Raw genomic sequence first — 15,446 nt, 5'->3', positions numbered from 1 at the left:
AACATTTCCGTACATCAAGTACACGCCAACACGGCAACGGTATTCCCTAATGGCTTAGGCCTCTTTCAGTAGGATGGTGGCCCATACCACACTGCCAAAAATGGCTCAGAAATGTTTTGAGCAACATGACAGAGTTCAAGGCTCCTGGGCCCGGGTGCAACTGCATCCTCTGCATCCCCTATAGCTAGGCCCTTGGCAGACATCATGTCTGAGGAAGGTCCTAAATATAAGGACAAAATATAACAGAATTTGTGTTGAGATTGCCATTCCTAATAAACACAAAAGCAGAATGATACTGGAGTGCGGAGTTCCTCTTTGCAAATACAAAGGAACTACTTACATTATTGTCTTCCAAGAACTTCAAGGCTTTAGCTATGTTATTCAGACGGAAGATCCGGTGTGTTGATGACTTATACTCGTGCAGCTGAAAACAGACAGAAGGATGAGACTTTCTAACAGCCAATCTGAAAAGCTTACATATACCACGTCTATCCTGCCCCATGGGAAGGTGCCAAATTAAGACAATACATTGCCACCACTTCCATTATGTGGGAAGGCCCAGATTACAATTAAAGTAGTCAGCCTTGGAATATTAACTAGAAACATTTCCATTCAATGAAAGCAAGCATTGCTCTTGAAAATGAAGAATAGATTCATCCAGTCTACTAGGAAGCTGCAGTGGTTGCCAATATACAGTGATTAAGGGACTGACCAACCTATAATCCCGGTAACTCTGGCCACTTACCAGACTTTGCCCCGTCAGCACTTCCAATAGCGCCATCAGGATTTTTCCATCTTGAATATCAACAAGCAAATCTTTAACCTCCAAGGGAGGACTGCACTGCAAGAACAATACCGACAGTGTTACCCGGGGCATTAGAATACTGGCATTGTCAAGTTGAAAGACTTACATAGTTGCATTTCTTCCATTACTCTGTTTTGGCTCTAGATTTGACCTTTAAACCTCTTCTTGAGCCTTTATGACTTCAAGGTCCGGTTTGAAAATGCGATTTTGTTTTACCCCTTGCAAATTTGGCAATATTAGTTTGCCAGTACTTGTGCCTATTCAGCCCTTCTGCATGCACACTCACTATCATCCTTAGAAGCTGTTTTAGAACCGTCTCCTTCTTACGGACTGCCATTGGGTGTATCACAGATCTGGGGGGAGCAGACTAAGATACACTTGGATGTTTGAAGAATACGCCATCATGATCTTAGGGTCAATCCCGATTCAGCACTGCAGAGACCCGGCTGTACAAAAAAATGCAGCCTCTTGAGGGACCTCCATACGGGACGGAATAGACCACAAGACGCAGATTTTGATGTGGAATTGAAAATGGCTTAAAACCTGGTGGCAATTCTGCATCAAAATCCACAATTAGACCTGTGGATATTGGTGTGGAATTCCGTAGCTGCTGATTTAAATGCATCCTGTGGCGTAATTCTATCCTGCGTGAAAGGTCCCTAGATGGAATTGTGCATCAGTCCTGGTGCATAACAGGTAACCAGGGCACTGCTGTGGAAGAAAAGACTGTATAGGGGATGAAGCCCCGCATCAGTGCTGTGAATCCTTCATTCTCAGGATTAGTGGAGGTCCCAGAGGTTAGCCCCCACCAATCATCTTGTGATGGGATATCCTAGTGATTTGCTATTACTTGTAAGTTGGCGATACCCCTTTGTAACTGTAAGAAGTGTTGTAACTCTACAAGGGGCCATGCCTCTCTGTACTGTCGTAATGCCCAATTAGTCATTCTGAGCCTCTCCGCTAGCAGGGAAGTAGTACCTACAGGTGGTATGGGGGCCGCAGAAACAACCAGGGCCCACAGTACCCTGTGCTTCCGTATATGGGAGAGTAACAGCACAGTAAGCTATCATAGTAACTGCAGAGTCATCCCATAATACAGAAATATGTCAATCAGTGCATGTAGGAATGTTACAGGAGCACCAGTAAATTAAGGGAGAGCCCTTGCCTTGGGGTCAATGAGCCTCCAGCTTCCCATAGATATGCAGTGTATATAGGTGCACAGATGGGATCATGTGAATTGAGTTGTGGTTATCTCAAGCAGTCTTTTGTTTTTCTTCTAAACTATCAAGTGCATTATGTTTCCTTAGGAATTTCTCCAAGACGCTGTTAAAACGTCGGTAGAAGTTGCAGAGGAACCTCGCTATGGACTTATTGTCTAAATCAGCCTTTTCCCCCTTTGATGACAGATTCTCTTTAATGTGGTTGGAATAAATCATAGTACTTTCTGGCATCTGCATCTATACCACAGAGTAAAAGGACATACTTACACGAGTGAGCACAGTATCGCTCCCAGAAACTTGGACCAATATCACGCTTGTAAAACTGCAACCATCTATGTGAGCATGATGCGATTCACACTTTAGGCTCACAGAGGGTTTCCTAGGCTTGATACAAGTGTAGCAAACCCTCAGCTGTGAGAAATATTATGCCTGTACAGGTTTCTGCTGTTGTTTGTACACTACTACAGCTTTCTATACACTCCTACCTTATGAGGTTATGGTTATGTCCGTGTTTTTAACCCCTTAAGGTCACGTCCCATTTTGGCCATAAGGACGCAACGATTTTTGGGGGATTTTCAACTCTGCATTTCAAAAGCCGCCCGTAAGCTTGTTTTTTGCGTGGTGAATTGTAGTTTTTATTGGTACAATTTTTGGGTATATATAATGTATTGTGAAACTTTTAGTAATTTTTTTTAAGCAGGAAGAAAAACCACATCCATTCTGCCATTGTTTTTTACAGCATTAGGCTGGATTCACACGAACGTATATCGGCTCGGTTTTCACGCCGAGCCAATATACGTCGTCTCTCTCTGCAGGGGGGGGGGGAGCCTGGAAGAGCCAGGAGCAGGAACTGAGCTCCCGCCCCCTCTCTGCCTCCTCTCCACCCCCTCTCTGCCCCCTGCCCTATTTGCAATGGGGAGAGGCGGGATGGGGGCAGGGCTAATTCTCAGAACTTAGCCCTGCCCCCGTCCCGCCTCCTTTCATTGCAAATAGTGCAGGGGGCGGAGAGGAGGCAGAGAGGGGGCAGGAGCTCAGTTCCTGCTCCTGGCTCTTCCATCCCCCCCCCCCCCTGCAGATGAGGACGACGTATATCGGCTCGGTGTGAAAACCGAGCTGATATACGTTCGTGTGAATCCAGCCTTAATCATGCAGCATAAATAACAATACATTTCTTCTGTAGGCTGGTACGATTATAAGAATATCAAAGTTCTTATTATTTATTTTGTTTTGTTCCACTTTTGCACAATAAAACCCCTTTTTCTTGAAAATGTATTTTTATATAGCTGCAGTAAAAGTCCTATAACTTTTTTATTTTTCCATGGACCGAGCTCTGTGATCACTTGTTTTTTGCGTGATGAGCTGTAGTTTTTATTGGTACCATTTTGGGGTATATATGGCTTTTTTGATTACTTTTATTTTATTTTTTTGGGAGACAAAATGGGGTTGAGGGGTGACCTAATAACTCTGTACAATATATCGGGGGGACAATACAGAGAACTCTCCCTTCATCTATTTATACCCAGGACTGTAATAAGGGGCGCTCTAATAACTATGTATAATATATCAGGGGTCAATACAGAGATCTCTCCCATGATCTGTTTATACCCAGAACTGTGACTGTAACAAGGGGGCGCCATCTACATCTACAGGAAAGACGGTTTCTACACCAACATAGAAGGGGGTTATTTACTGTAAGAGCAGTGGGACTATGGAACTCTGCCTGAGGACGTGGTGATAGCAAACTCACTAAAAGAGTGTAAGAGTAGCCTGGATGCCTTTCTTGATCGATATTAATGATTATAACATATAATATTGTAACTTCAGAAGGGTCGATGATCCTGGGATTATTCTGATTGCCATATTGGAGTTGGGAAGGAAATTTTTTACCTTAAATGAAGAAAATTGACTTTTACCTCATTGTTTTTTTTTCCTTCCTCTGGACCAACATTGGGGAAGGCTGAACTGATGGATGGACATATGCCTTTTTTTTTAGTCTTACATACTCTTATGTCATATCATATAATGGCCAGAAAGAGTGTTGTTCCTCAGGTACACACAACAGCTGAATCTGACAAGATGGGTTGCTTTAAGCTTTATTTCCATATGACTGGACACGTCTTTTAAGACGGCGTTAACCTTGTGGTTTGTCATTCATCATTGAACAACTGTGAATTCTTATACTCCTACGAATGTTTTCCTTACATTTGCCGTATATTCTGGGATATACCTGCACGTCTGTGATGTAAACAATTATAACATATGCCTCCATTGTAGCCACAAGGATGTCATCATTCAAACATATCCCAGACCCCCGGCTGACATGCTCAGTGTACATGGCTGAATACTAGTGCGATCCATCACTGGTGAACAGGGCAGAATAGTGCTAATGTCCTGTGACACTCGTGTAAACATGGGCTAGATGAGTCCCCCCTGATGACGCAATCCAAGAACCGGGGTCTGAAGACATGTGCAGGGGAGAAAGCTACTAGTGAGCGTGTGGGGTTTATGGTGCCCTTTAAGAGACTTTTTTGGGAAATCTGGGTGCCAACCTATAGATTGCCATTATATCTAATGACTGTCCTCCATCTTTCTCATGGCATAACTAGACAGATTTGCTTTTCGGTAGTCTGGTAAAGCTGGGTGACAAGGCCTGTGGAAGCTGTGATCGTGGCCATACTGGTTGTACTTTGTGTCTAAGTTCCTCATCATTTTCAAGATCTCTGCTTGCTATGGGAATTTAACATACGCAGCAAATAGTCACATGACATCCATATTTGCTGTGTACTGCATATTACACATGTGAAAAATATGTGGGCCACATACACCCGTGCGAGCGAGTCCTCAGGGCTCATATACGTGAGCACAAAGCCTTAGCATTAGGGTTACTTACACACAGGCAAGCGCGATATTGGCCTGATATCACCCTTGTGAACATGCAATTTACCCACAGATGCGATGTGATTTTCCGGCAAAAATGCTTTGTATCTCTGAAATTCCGAACCGCTCGCGTGTGTTTCTTGCTCAGTGGAGGATCGGAAGTGTTTTTCTCATTAATTTCAATGGGAAACCTCACATGCACATCGCTTCGCATGCAAGAGTCATGCGATACATATAAGGTCCCATTAAAACAATGGGCAATGCATTCTGAGGAACGTGAAGAGATAGGCCAGCCACGATTATTTCCTGCACTATACGACTCCATTCAAAAAAATGGCGTTCATATTTGCACAAGATTTTTGCTTCTTGTCTCCACTGGATCCACTTCTGGCTTTGCTCTAAAAAACGCATCAAAAACTGCAGGTGCGTTTTCAAAAAAATTCTGTTTGTGAAGCCACCCTAATTAACACATACGCATTTGCACACTATATTGTACATTACAAATTTGCATGTGCAATGCGCAGTGAACAGAATGCATTGATTTCAATGGGTTCGTTCACATTTTGAACGTTTTGGGTGCATATTTAGTTTGCACAAAAAATAACACAGCATGCATTGTTTTTGTGCGTACTCGCACATACATACCACATATTAAACTAATTTGGCTTAACAGCCCAATGGGAGCATGCTTGCGTTTTTTTCTTTTTGACTGCACAAAATTGCACGACATGCATACGCAAAAAATACGGTAAAACATGTAAAAGCTCTTACTCTCATGTGAAGTTGGCCTCAGGCCTCGGCCACACAGGCGGTTTTTCCCGCGATTTGCACATGTGATCTGCGTAGATATAGACCCAATGCTTCGCAATGGGATCGGTCACATGTCCGCTTTTTATGCGGATGTGCGATAAATTATAGGACACAACGATTCGCAGAACGCGCCTATCTGCGTTCTGAGCATTGTTGTGTTCTATACACGCGCTTAATGGGGCCGGCGGCAGCAGCGCCGACCCCATTGAGAACATATACTTAAAGATCGTTCTCCTCTGCCACAGCTGTTACAGCTGTGGCAGAGAAGAACGATGTTCGCCCATTGATTCAATGGAGCCGGCAATACAGCCGGCTCCATTGAAAGCAATGGGCTGCCGGCGAGCGCGGGATGAATTTTCGGGAAGGGCTCAAAAACATAAGCCCTTCCCTGAAAACCATCCTAAAATGTGTAAAAATAAAAAAAAAAGTATACTAACCTTTTTCTTCCAGCCGGAGTTCAGCCGCGTCCGGCTGGCAGTTCTCCTGAACTGCTCTGTGTAGTATTCAGCAGGCGGGGATTTAAAATCCTGCTGAATACCAACCGCCTGCTGAATGGACTGCCTCTGATTGGTCACAGCCCTCACCAATCACAGGCAGCTATTGAATGACAGCTGAGAGCTGCCTCTGATTGGTCCCTGCGCTCAGCCAATCAGAGGCAGCACCCACTCACCCATTCATGAATTCATGAATGGGTGAGTGAGAGCTGCCTCTGATTGGTGAGGGCTGTGACCAATCAGAGGCAGCCCATTCAGCAGGCGAGGATTTGAAATCCCCGCCTGCTGAATACTACAGAGAGCAGTTCAGGAGAACAGCCGGCCGGACGCGGCTGAACCCCGGCTGCAGGGACAAGGTGAGTATCTTTTTTTTTTTTTTTTTTTTTTACACATTTTAGGATGGTTTTCAGGGAAGGGCTTATATTTTTAAGCTCTTCCCGAAAATTCATCCCGCGCTCGCCGGTAGCCCATTGCTTTCAATGGAGCCGGCTGTATTGCCGGCTCCATTGAATTCAATGGGCGAACATCGTTCTCCTCTGCCACAGCTGTGGCAGAGGATAGCGGGCAGCGCTGGGCCGTTTCGCCGAAAACGCTGCTAGCTGCAGATTTTTCGGCGAATTGTCGGCCCCGGTCACATCCGTCATGCGATCCGCAAATTGCGCAAAAAAACGCCCGTGTGACCAAGGCCTCAGGGTGGATTCAGACTGAGTCATTTCAGCAGTGGAAAGATCCACATACATTGAAAGAATTTCCACAGTGAATGTTTACTGCTCTAGAAATATTTTCTGCGACGTTTTCTACGTATATTGCAGATTGTGGATACAGAATTTCATCATAGACTTCAATGCCAGAGAAAATTCTGCACCAACATACACAACAGAAATGCGCAACAAGTACATCACAAAATCCGCAACAGCAATTCTGCAGCAAAAAATGCATGCAGAATTCATGTTGTGGATTTTGTAGTGTATTGACTCCACCCTTCCATCACCTCGGTACTCTCCATCACAAACCATATATCCGAAAGTCAGATGGAGCATAATTGTCTCAGAAAAATCCTCTGTGTGCTTCTATATGACATTATGGAGGTACAGCAAAAGCTCTATTCACCCTCGTGGCATCCCTATTATGGCTATGTCCTTGGGCGCGTAGGACATCTTCACGCGGTAGTAGATGCCGCAGAATTTCTACTGTTGGAATGACTTCAGAAATTCAGCAGCGTTTACATTGAAGCCATGTGGAAGACATTTCAGAAATGTCCTTCACTTGGTGCAGAAAATTTCTGAAACTAATCCGTAGCATTCTTATGTCTATTTAGGGCTCATGTCCACGGGCGGGGTGGATTCCGAATGCGGGAGGCCGTAGGACCCTGTTTACCAGTTGGGGGGTCTTCTTTTTTTGTACTTTGGATGTGTGCACAGTAGAGTTTTTCGTTTTTTCAAACGCCTACTTTCCCGCGGAATCCGAGGCCCTTCCGCAATGTCAATCATTTACTTTAACTTCAACGGAAGCCGTCCTTGAGGTACCCGCACTGAAATAGAGCATGCTGCGATTTGATTTCCGCACCCAAGGGTCCGCAAATCAAATCCGCATGCTTTAATTCAGTTGTGGATGCCCATGTTTCCCTATGGGCGGCGTGAACTGCGGATTATCCGCGTGGATTCTGCAATTCAAATCCGCCTGTGGACATTGGGCCTTAATGCTGTGGATTTATGTTGCAGAATTCAACCTTTGAAGCATTAGGGCGCCTACCCACTGGCGTTTGCGATTTTCACGTGTGAAAAACGCGGCGTTTTCTGCGCGTTTTTCGCGGCGTTTTTTGCAGCCCTCCATTGACAATCATGGGTGCATTAAGAGAAAAATAAGGAGACATATGCAACTGACAGTTCCTATGTGAAAAAACCCCACGAAACGGAAAAAAACCCCCAGATGGACAAGAACACATTCTATACTAATTGCTCTTGAGAAAAAACGCAAAACATCACAGGAAAAAAAATCGCAAGTGGGTAGGCACCCTAAGGGTTAAATTCCACAGCTGATCCGCAATTTAAAATGCATCCACTTAGGTGCAGATTTGGCCACCGTGGATTTCCAGTGGAGTTGCTGCATTTCTTTCTGTTGCGGAACGCCTGCAGCAATTTTGTCAGATGTGACGGTGGCCTTATATTGTCACGTATTCAGCTGTGATAAGGACTAGGTCATAGGCAAATTTTCTGAATAGACAAGAGTGTTTATGTTCACTGACAGAAAACAGAGATCTTGAAAATGGTGAGAAACTGAAACACAAAGTAATATCTTTTGGTTTACAACTTTTTGCTCTTCAGCTGTTGCATGCTGGGAGTTGTAGTTTCGCACCAGCTGGAGACCATTGAACAAGTGCATTGTCGGTGTCATTAGCACTGCAGACCATAAGAAATTCTAGAGCAGGCTTTGTTTCTTCTTGCGCAGGTCGCGGAGCATTATTAACTCCTTCAGCCTTTAACAACCCGTCCCGCTGGAATTCTAAACGGATGCTCAATGCTTCTTTATGTTCCACTTCATCACTGCGGCCAAGAGAAGCAAAGGATTTTTTGGCTCTGGCTGATCCCCAGTGTAGAAGTTCCAATAAATGATTTCACTTGACAGCTGAAGGGTACCAGAGGTGATGGGGGAAGGGCACCAGGCCATGTTTTCGATAAAAAAAAGTTTAGATTTTTTTTGTATCCAAACAAAACAACTCTTGTGCCTGCAGTGTTCCTGAGACGTCACGGGCCTGGCATGGGAGAAGGAGCAGAGCCGAGTGTTCCTGCATGATCTAATTATCATCCATTCACTAATGGCTTTTACAGAAGCCAAATACTTCATAAAACCTCTGACAGCCGTCAGCGACAGGTAGACCCCAACACACAGACCTGCTTACCGTAAGGCCTCAAACCACCAAGCAACAGCAGGCGGGAGGCCAGGGAAAAGTTTCCTCTTAAATGGTATCTCCTCCAGAATATGATTTCTACATTTATCTGAGGTCATGAACACTCGCTGTAATATATAGAGAAAAAATAGATATTCTTCAGAAAAGTTTAGATTTTTTTTTTTGCCAAGATTCTGCTGGTTTGATAAACTGTGCGCCAAGTCAGAAACAAACTGGTTACCTCCACAGCTGCATTGAGGATTCTGCTTAGAATCATACCATACAATGTGCATGGCAACTTGGGAGACTGGTTTAGTTCTACATCAGACAAGTGCCTAGTTGGCATTGTAGTCTGGCGAGATGGAAAATTTATAGAAGACTCCAAAGGCCCATTTAGATGGGCCGAATGTCGGGCAAACAATCCCAACACTTGTCCCCGCATGTACTTGCTCCCATGCTTTTGCACAGGAGCGAGTATCTTTGCCTCACAGTGGGGCGGCTGGAGGAGATTTCTCTCTTCGCACTCCCCCGCCACTCTTGATTCACTTAACACAGCGGTGGTTCAGTACTGAATGGTTGCTATTTAGGCTGGGGTAACACGAAACGGAAATCCCGCGGAAATTTCACGGAATGACTGCACCGAAAAACCGTGCGATTTCTATGGAATAAGCCCAGCTTCAACACCTGCAGCCTTTAGCTGCGGATTTTGGAGCGGTTTCACCGTCGGCATTCTAAATTGACATGCTGCGGAATTGAATTCCGCGCCGCATGCCAAATTTTGTGCGGCTTTGATGCAATGCATCAGCTGCAGCGTGTAAATGAGATTTTTGCAAAATCTCATCCATTTTGCTGGCTAATCCCGGGATTAGGAGCCGTGGGCAGCGTTGCCGTACGGGCTTTCTGCACGGAAATTCCGCAGCGATTTCGCCCAGTGTGAACCCAGTCTGAGGGTGCATTCAGACGACCGTATATCGGCCGGGTTTTCACGCCGGCCGATATACGGCTCTCTCTTTGCAGGGGGAGAGCCTGGAAGAGCTGGGAGCAGTGCTCTGAGCTCCCGCCCCCTCTCTGCCTCCTCTCCACCCCCCTCCTCCCCTCTGCACTATTTGCAATGAGAGGAGGCGGGACAGGGGCGGGGCTAAGTTCCGGGAATTAAAGGCAGCTCTGCATGCAGCAAAACACTGTGTAAAAAACAAAGTTTTTAAATACGATCATGTGAGAGCAGCCTTAGGTGCCCCTCAAACAAGCGTATGCGTATTTGCACGTGCCTGAGCGCTGGGTATTTGTGGAATGAACTATACTTTTTTGTGCGCACATCAGCATATTTTACTGTACTTTTTGCCCGCAAAGCATGTTCATTTGCGCCCAGCAAACAGGCACACCGATTGAAATGGCTAATTAGTCTAATGAGTTCCAAATGTATTCTTCTTCAATCATGCAGTATTTCACTGCATCTCCTAGTGTAATATGCACACATTTGCGCATCCCTATTGACTTCAATGGAGGTTTCAAATATGCAGAAAAATAGAGCATGATCTATTTTTTTTTTTTTATTGGTGCGACCGAAAGGTGTGCACAAAACACGGAAATGCAAGTGAACCCATTGAAATCAATGGATTCTCTTCTCTACTTATTGCATACGCAAATATGCTTGAGTGAAAGAGGCCCCACACTACATCTCTCAGAATGCAAAGCAGCAGGGACACGGAACCAATGGGAATGCTCAGATCAGAGACGTAATTAGAAGGGCCTTAATGCAAAATCTGTAACAGGGCCCCCACCTTATAATACTGGGGTGTTTCTTACCTTTTCTAGGTGCAGGTTCATCCATCGGGTGAACGTTCTCTTCTGCACATTCTCTCGCTCAACTAATAATCAAAAAACAAGAAGAAATAATAGATGGCATTAACATTATGAGGTTCACAGACACTATAGATGCACCTGAATTGAATGGAAAAACTGATTAGTCATGTAGCGATACATCCACCTTGCGGTCTAGCTAATTAAATAGCCATTTCAGGGACCTTTAACACGGGACGGAATTGGCCATATGCTGCACCACAAGCCGCCGTAAATTCAGCGCCAAGATCTGCAAGCTACCTGCAGATCTTGATATGGAATTGAAAATGGCTTAGGACCTGCCTGCCAATTCCGCATCACAATTCGCCTTTAGACCTGCAGATTTTGGTATTGATTTCCACAGCTGCTGATTCCTCTGTGTGTTGCAGAACAAGTCTGTTCCGTCTGGGAGGTCCCTAAGAAAGCTGGGGATGGTCTCTGGTAGTTCTAATGATAGGTCACAAGGTTGGTTGCCACCCAGCTTTCCCAGAAACAGACAGATGAAATAGTTGGAAGAAGTTGTAATGACTCGAGGGCTCACATGAAGTGGTTTGCACTGGCTGCAGCACATTGCAGGAGAGAGGTAATAGTCTGCGCATCCCAGGGCCCTGTGCTCTGCTCTCAGTCACATAGAGGTGATGAATACAGTTAAAAGCTGGGTTCTCGTACATCCGCAGCGTTCATTACGCCATGATATCATCGCCTCTGTCAAGTGCGGGTGTCAGCGACGCAGCTGGGATCACGCCATCTAGCCGCCAGTGCGGAAAACCTCTTTCCTTCCTATAAATCACATTATAGTCCAGGATGTAGATACAGGTTCCACTGGGCACCGTAAACTGCACACAGCTAGGCTATAGGTTAAGACGGCGGCCGTCGCTGTACTTGTCTGTCTCGTTGTCCTCTTAATGGGGAATTTACAAAGAAGTTACATTTGGGTAGAGAAAGAAACAATCGGAAACGGAGCATCCGTACGGAAAGCGTGGGGCGGGGGCTAGTAGGGTATATTCAAATTTCTGCGACTATCCCATACATCTGGATGAGAGTTGCAGTAGGGGCCCCTTCACACGAGTTTATGCATATTTGTGCGCCTGAGTGCTGCGTATCTGTGGAACGAACTATGCTTTTTTGCGCTCGCATCAACGTATTTTACCGTACTTTTTGCGCCAGCAAGGCATGTTCATTTCTGTGCAGCAATAAAGCTGCACCAATTGCAATGGCTAATTAGTTTAATGCGTTTCAGATGTGTTCTTTTACCTGCGCAATTACGCAGAGTTTCATGCATCGCCTAGCGCATTGGGTGCACATTTGCGCATCCCAATTGACTTGTATGGAAACTTTTGCTGTGCAAATGTGCAGGAAAATAGATCATGTGCTTTTATGCATGACTGAAAAGCGCAGAAAAAATACGCACGTGTGAACAAACCCATTAAAATCAATGGGTTCTATGCTCTGTGTACTGCGTGCACAAATTCTGCGCACCCAAATACGCCTGTGTGAAGGCATCACAATCCGTGCACAAGCTGCAGAAACAAACCCATGTATGGCAGAGATTTTCATTTGCAACAAATCTGCCAAATGTGAATATACGCTTAGGGGGCATCTGTAGATGGGCAGAACAGGGGCTATTATGGGGACCTATGTGAATGGAACTATTATGGGGATAACATGAAGGAAAATTATAATGACATATGTGGCTGGGTCAGTTATAGCGGATGAGGAACTCAAGGCGGCATATGGCAGTTTAGGCTTGTACCTACTGTGGACCTCTGTGGTCGAGCAGGGTCACTTACTGTCAGCACTGGGTCAAAATCTAACCTGGCATTAGCTGTCCAGGAGAAGAAATGTGGCATGTACTTTATAAATGTAGTGCACTTAAAACACATTAGGGTCCGGCCACACTTCCTCCTGCTCCATCTATTTCATGCGCGGCATGCAGCAGTGTGTCCTGGCCTGATAGCAGGACCCAAACGCAGAGCACACATACGTGTATGATGCTCCAAGCTCTGGTCTGGCCGGGGCACACTGCTGCGCTCAGTACGGCCGGGCCCTTATCAAGTCACACATCCCATCTAAAAACTGGGGCCAAGAAGGGAGCACACAAAAATCGCACAAAAGAAAGATATATGGTGTTCGTGCAAATATGCCATTTTTTAACCCCTAATCTACTCAACATTAACCTAAATATGCCCAATATGAGCCAGTGTCAATGATCATGATGCAGCGGACTAGTCATCAGGATGGACTTTGTAAAGGAAAATCTGCCAGGCAAGAGAGAGTTAAACAGAGTTAAGGAGGCCGCTCTAGAAGAAGACAAGGCCTGAGGGACTTCCTACCAAGATTCTCCTGAGTTTCTGTGCTTGACCCTGTGTTATGAGCGTCTCCAAGGAAATCAACACAAAGCAAATCTCTTCATGAAGATGAACAAACTTATAATGTGTTTTCATTTGAAAGCAAATTGGTTCACGTCCCTGCGGAGTCTGATATACTGAGGCCTGTGTCACATATCTGCGCGCACAATACACAGTAAATAGAACCCATTGATTTCAATGGGTGCAAGTAATTAACTTAATTGCCCATTTCAATGAATGGCAGCATGCGTGATTTTTAGTGCGCACTAATGCATACAACTTGCGTGCGCAAAGGTGGTACTGTTGTATCTTGTCTCCATAAGGATTATGGGTGGAGGCGGCTTGAGGTAAAGGGAACACCCAAAGATTCTCATTGGCAGCTGGATACACACCCTCACCGTTCTGCCCATAGCTTGGTGGAAGCTTCTGATTGGCTGCCATATACACACCTTCAGCGAGCTGCCAAGAGCAGTGATGGAGACCAATGCAAGTGACCTGAACACCGGCTACTAGGTGAGTATTATAAGGCCTCCCTGAAAATAAAACACTATGCCTCTTTTGGGGCAAAATTAAAAAAATACAGGGTCTTATTTTCGGGAAAACACGGTATGTATGCGTAAAACACTGCAAAACAAACTATAATAATAAGAACTGCACCTCTCTGTATTTTGGGCAAGTCTTGGTTTTGGCTTACTGACGAAATACTGACATGTCAAAGTGGCCAAATGCTGAGGTTCAATTGAAGCAGCTCTACATTGTGAGCTTCCTATATGCCGTCACAAGTATTGTATATACTGCATATTCTAGAGTCTTCTTCTATGCTCGAGAGTTCTGCGAGCCATTTACATGGGATGATTCACTCAAAATTTGTTCAAACCAACGAAAATGAGCAATATCGTCCCGTGTAAATGGAAAAAATTGTTTATTATTCGTTCAGTTTTCATTATTGCTGACTTTTAGTCAGCATAAAAAACATCGTTGGATCGCTTGCTTCTTACTGTATGTTTGCGCTTCTAATAGAAAGTCTGCAATCCAGCATCGATCTGCCTATGTGAACGGCAGAAAATACGCAGCGACAATTCTCCATTCATTCGATTTTACGTCGCGTACGGGCAACCGTAAAACCACATGCAGTCGTGTGAAAGAGGCCTAAAGGTGTTTTCCACTGCATACTATTGATGACCTGTCTGGAGTCTGCTGCTCAGGATCGTGGCTGATCAACTGAACAGGCACACAGTGCTCTCATGTCCTCTTTTATGTCTGCTAGGCTTCAGCTGGGTGCTGCGGAGCACACACTGCTCTCATGTCCTCTCTTATGTCTGCTAGGCTTCAGCTGGGTGCTGCGGAGCACACACTGCTCTCATGTCCTCTTTTATGTCTGCTAGGCTTCAGCTGGGTGCTGCGGAGCACACACTGCTCTCATGTCCTCTCTTATGTCTGCTAGGCCTCTGCTGGGTGCTGCGAAGCACACACGGCTTTCACATCCTCTCTTATGTCTGCTAGGCCTCTGCTGGGTGCTGCGGAGCACACACTGCTCTCATGTCCTCTCCTATGTCTGCTAGGCCTCTGCTGGGTGCTGCGAAGCACACACGGCTTTCACACCCTCTCTTATGTCTGCTAGGCGTCCACTGGGTGCTGCAGAGCACATGCTGCTCTCATGTCCTCTCTTATGTCTGCTAAGCCTCTGCTGGGTGCTGCAGTGCACACACTACTCTCATGTCCTCTGTTATGTCTGCTAGGTGTTGCGGAGTGCACACAGTGCTCTCATGTCCTCTCCGCAGCCCTTTTCTTCTCCTGTGACACAGTTCTGTCCTTTTTATATCCTCCCCACAGACTTGTTAGTGACTTTGCAGGACCTGGAACTGTGGGCAGGCTTAGCCGTTCATCATTTCCCTATGGAGGAGGCATGCTCAAAAGGCCACTCACTCACTCACACACACACACTCACTCACACACGCAAACGTTGCCACTATGTGGACTTAATAAAAAAGATATTACTTGCACCCGTCCGCTGCTCAACTTTCTAGTTTTGGCTGATCTGTTTGTGGATCCAGGGTCAGGATCTGTTACAGAGCATGCAGAAGTACTGAAGCCTTCCACCTGGGGTGACACATTGTGTGCTGCAGCCTATTTCTTCTTTTCAAGGATATGGACTGGAAATTTGCT

At 45.4% G+C, this 15,446-nt stretch overlaps 1 protein-coding gene across 2 annotated transcripts in view; it reads right to left on the bottom strand.

The window, feature by feature from the left end:
* CLMN (calmin) overlaps window positions 1–15,446 on the bottom strand; it is a 101,747-nt gene that overhangs the window by 25,803 nt on the left and 60,498 nt on the right. For both annotated transcript variants that reach the window (XM_066607500.1, XM_066607501.1), the window contains exons 2-4: window positions 10,900–10,961; window positions 746–841; window positions 341–424 (exon numbers count right to left, since the gene is read on the bottom strand). In XM_066607500.1, the coding sequence (XP_066463597.1) occupies window positions 341–424; window positions 746–841; window positions 10,900–10,961 (242 nt within the window). The remainder of the gene's footprint in view (window positions 1–340; window positions 425–745; window positions 842–10,899; window positions 10,962–15,446) is intronic.

This window comes from Eleutherodactylus coqui, chromosome 6 (genome assembly GCF_035609145.1).
Source record: "Eleutherodactylus coqui strain aEleCoq1 chromosome 6, aEleCoq1.hap1, whole genome shotgun sequence".
Lineage (NCBI taxonomy): Eukaryota > Metazoa > Chordata > Amphibia > Anura > Eleutherodactylidae > Eleutherodactylus > Eleutherodactylus coqui.
Note: the sequence above shows the minus strand (reverse complement) of the source record. Positions and strands in the feature narration are given on the sequence as shown.